Source organism: Corvus brachyrhynchos, unplaced genomic scaffold (genome assembly GCF_000691975.1).
Source record: "Corvus brachyrhynchos isolate BGI_N302 unplaced genomic scaffold, ASM69197v1 scaffold398, whole genome shotgun sequence".
Lineage (NCBI taxonomy): Eukaryota > Metazoa > Chordata > Aves > Passeriformes > Corvidae > Corvus > Corvus brachyrhynchos.
In genome coordinates, this window is record NW_008239780.1 from 3215128 (window position 1) to 3216627 (window position 1500).

The 1500-nt window shown below is 37.5% G+C and overlaps 1 protein-coding gene across 1 annotated transcript in view; it reads left to right on the plus strand.

The window, feature by feature from the left end:
* TMEM164 (transmembrane protein 164) overlaps window positions 1-1249 on the plus strand; it is a 31889-nt gene extending 30640 nt beyond the window's left edge. The window contains exons 6-7 of the mRNA XM_017743161.1: window positions 1-42; window positions 457-1249. Coding sequence (XP_017598650.1) covers window positions 1-42; window positions 457-663 — 249 coding nt within the window. The 3' untranslated portion in view covers window positions 664-1249. The remainder of the gene's footprint in view (window positions 43-456) is intronic.
* Window positions 1250-1500: the final 251 nt, after the last annotated feature.

The window sequence follows — 1500 nt, forward strand, 5'->3', positions numbered from 1 at the left end:
ATGTTTGTGTATCATTTTAGCGTCTTGCAGATCCTGGGATTGGTAAGTAAACACAGGTTAATAAATGGCTAGTCTGCAAGTACATTCAAAGTAAAAACACTGAGTCATTTGAGTGTCCATGTCTACGTGGATAAGACTACTTGCATGCAAATTTTTGATAAGGCTACTTGTACGCAAATTGCATGTTCTAACGAGCATTTGTATCTTTTCTCTTGGAAGTACTGGTAAAATATTTCATAGATTGGTTATGTACCTGCATAAATCAATTTATTAAATACACAATGGAATTTGGATCTGCTTTTTTTCCTGAAAGCTGCCCTACTTGTGTTGAGCAAGTGTGTCACCTGAACATTTTTGATTATTATGGTAATTCTCTAAATTTTCACCGTTTTAAGTGTTTGAATCAGTGCAAGATAAAAATGTTATTAATTGATAAATTTATTGTTGCTTCCTCAGGTTACAGAAGTGAATTTGAACAACATGTTGTGCCCAGCTGTCTCAGATCCTTTTTATGGGCCCTGGTATCGAATCTGGGCCTCTGGACATCAGACTGTCATGACCATGACTCATGGGAAGCTCGTAATCCTGCTGTTCCACAGTGCTGTCCCCACCTTTAAATGGAGCATGGACTTGCTTAGACTCCCAGCTAAAAAAATGGACTGAAATTTCTCCCCACGGAGTTGTTTGTACAGGAAGCAGAGATATACTGGAAAACAAAGAGGAGGGATGAGAGGACAATGGCTTTATACTTCTTCCCACAGTTTTTTGCCTCAAAAACACCTCTGTAATCAAGTGAGGGTTTTTTTACCTGCTGTTTCTCACTGCCTATTGCCAATGGCAAAATTAGTGGCCTTATTCTGGGGAAGGTTCATGTTTTATACATTTTGTATAGATTGCAGTAGAATCTTGCTAAGTGACCATTTAAAATTAGGCCAGGACCTGTCCACATTCCAGCAATGAAAACGGCAGTGCTACCTCGTTTTGACTCATTTCCCATTAAAGAATAGTACAGTTGTAGGGTAGGAAATAATGCTGAATTGTAGCACTCCACTGATGTGAACCAACATGCTGAACTGCATCATCCTGGCTTAACTCTTAGAGCCTGAATGTTCCAAAATGGTCACAGGAAATGGTGCACACTTAATCTTCCAGTCAGAAGTGCAAAACAGTGAGGTTCTACTGTATTTTCTTTAAGCTGGTTGAAAACATTGGGGAACAATAACTCGTAGAATTTTTTTTTTTTTTAAATCAACAACATCATTTCAAAGCTGCAGTGGGTAAGTATCTTTCAAGTCCCATCATGATGCTTTGGAGATGCTTTTATTTTGGTGAGAGGAAAAAAATAATGCTGAAACAATTTCAAAAGACCATGTTATATATAAGTCGTAAGATACTGGATCCACTGTTCTGTCCTGACTTTGAACAAAATGTTTTTTTCACTTACCTTAGATTGGAGATACAAAGTCCAATGTAAACATCAGGGTTGTTTTTTTTTTTTTA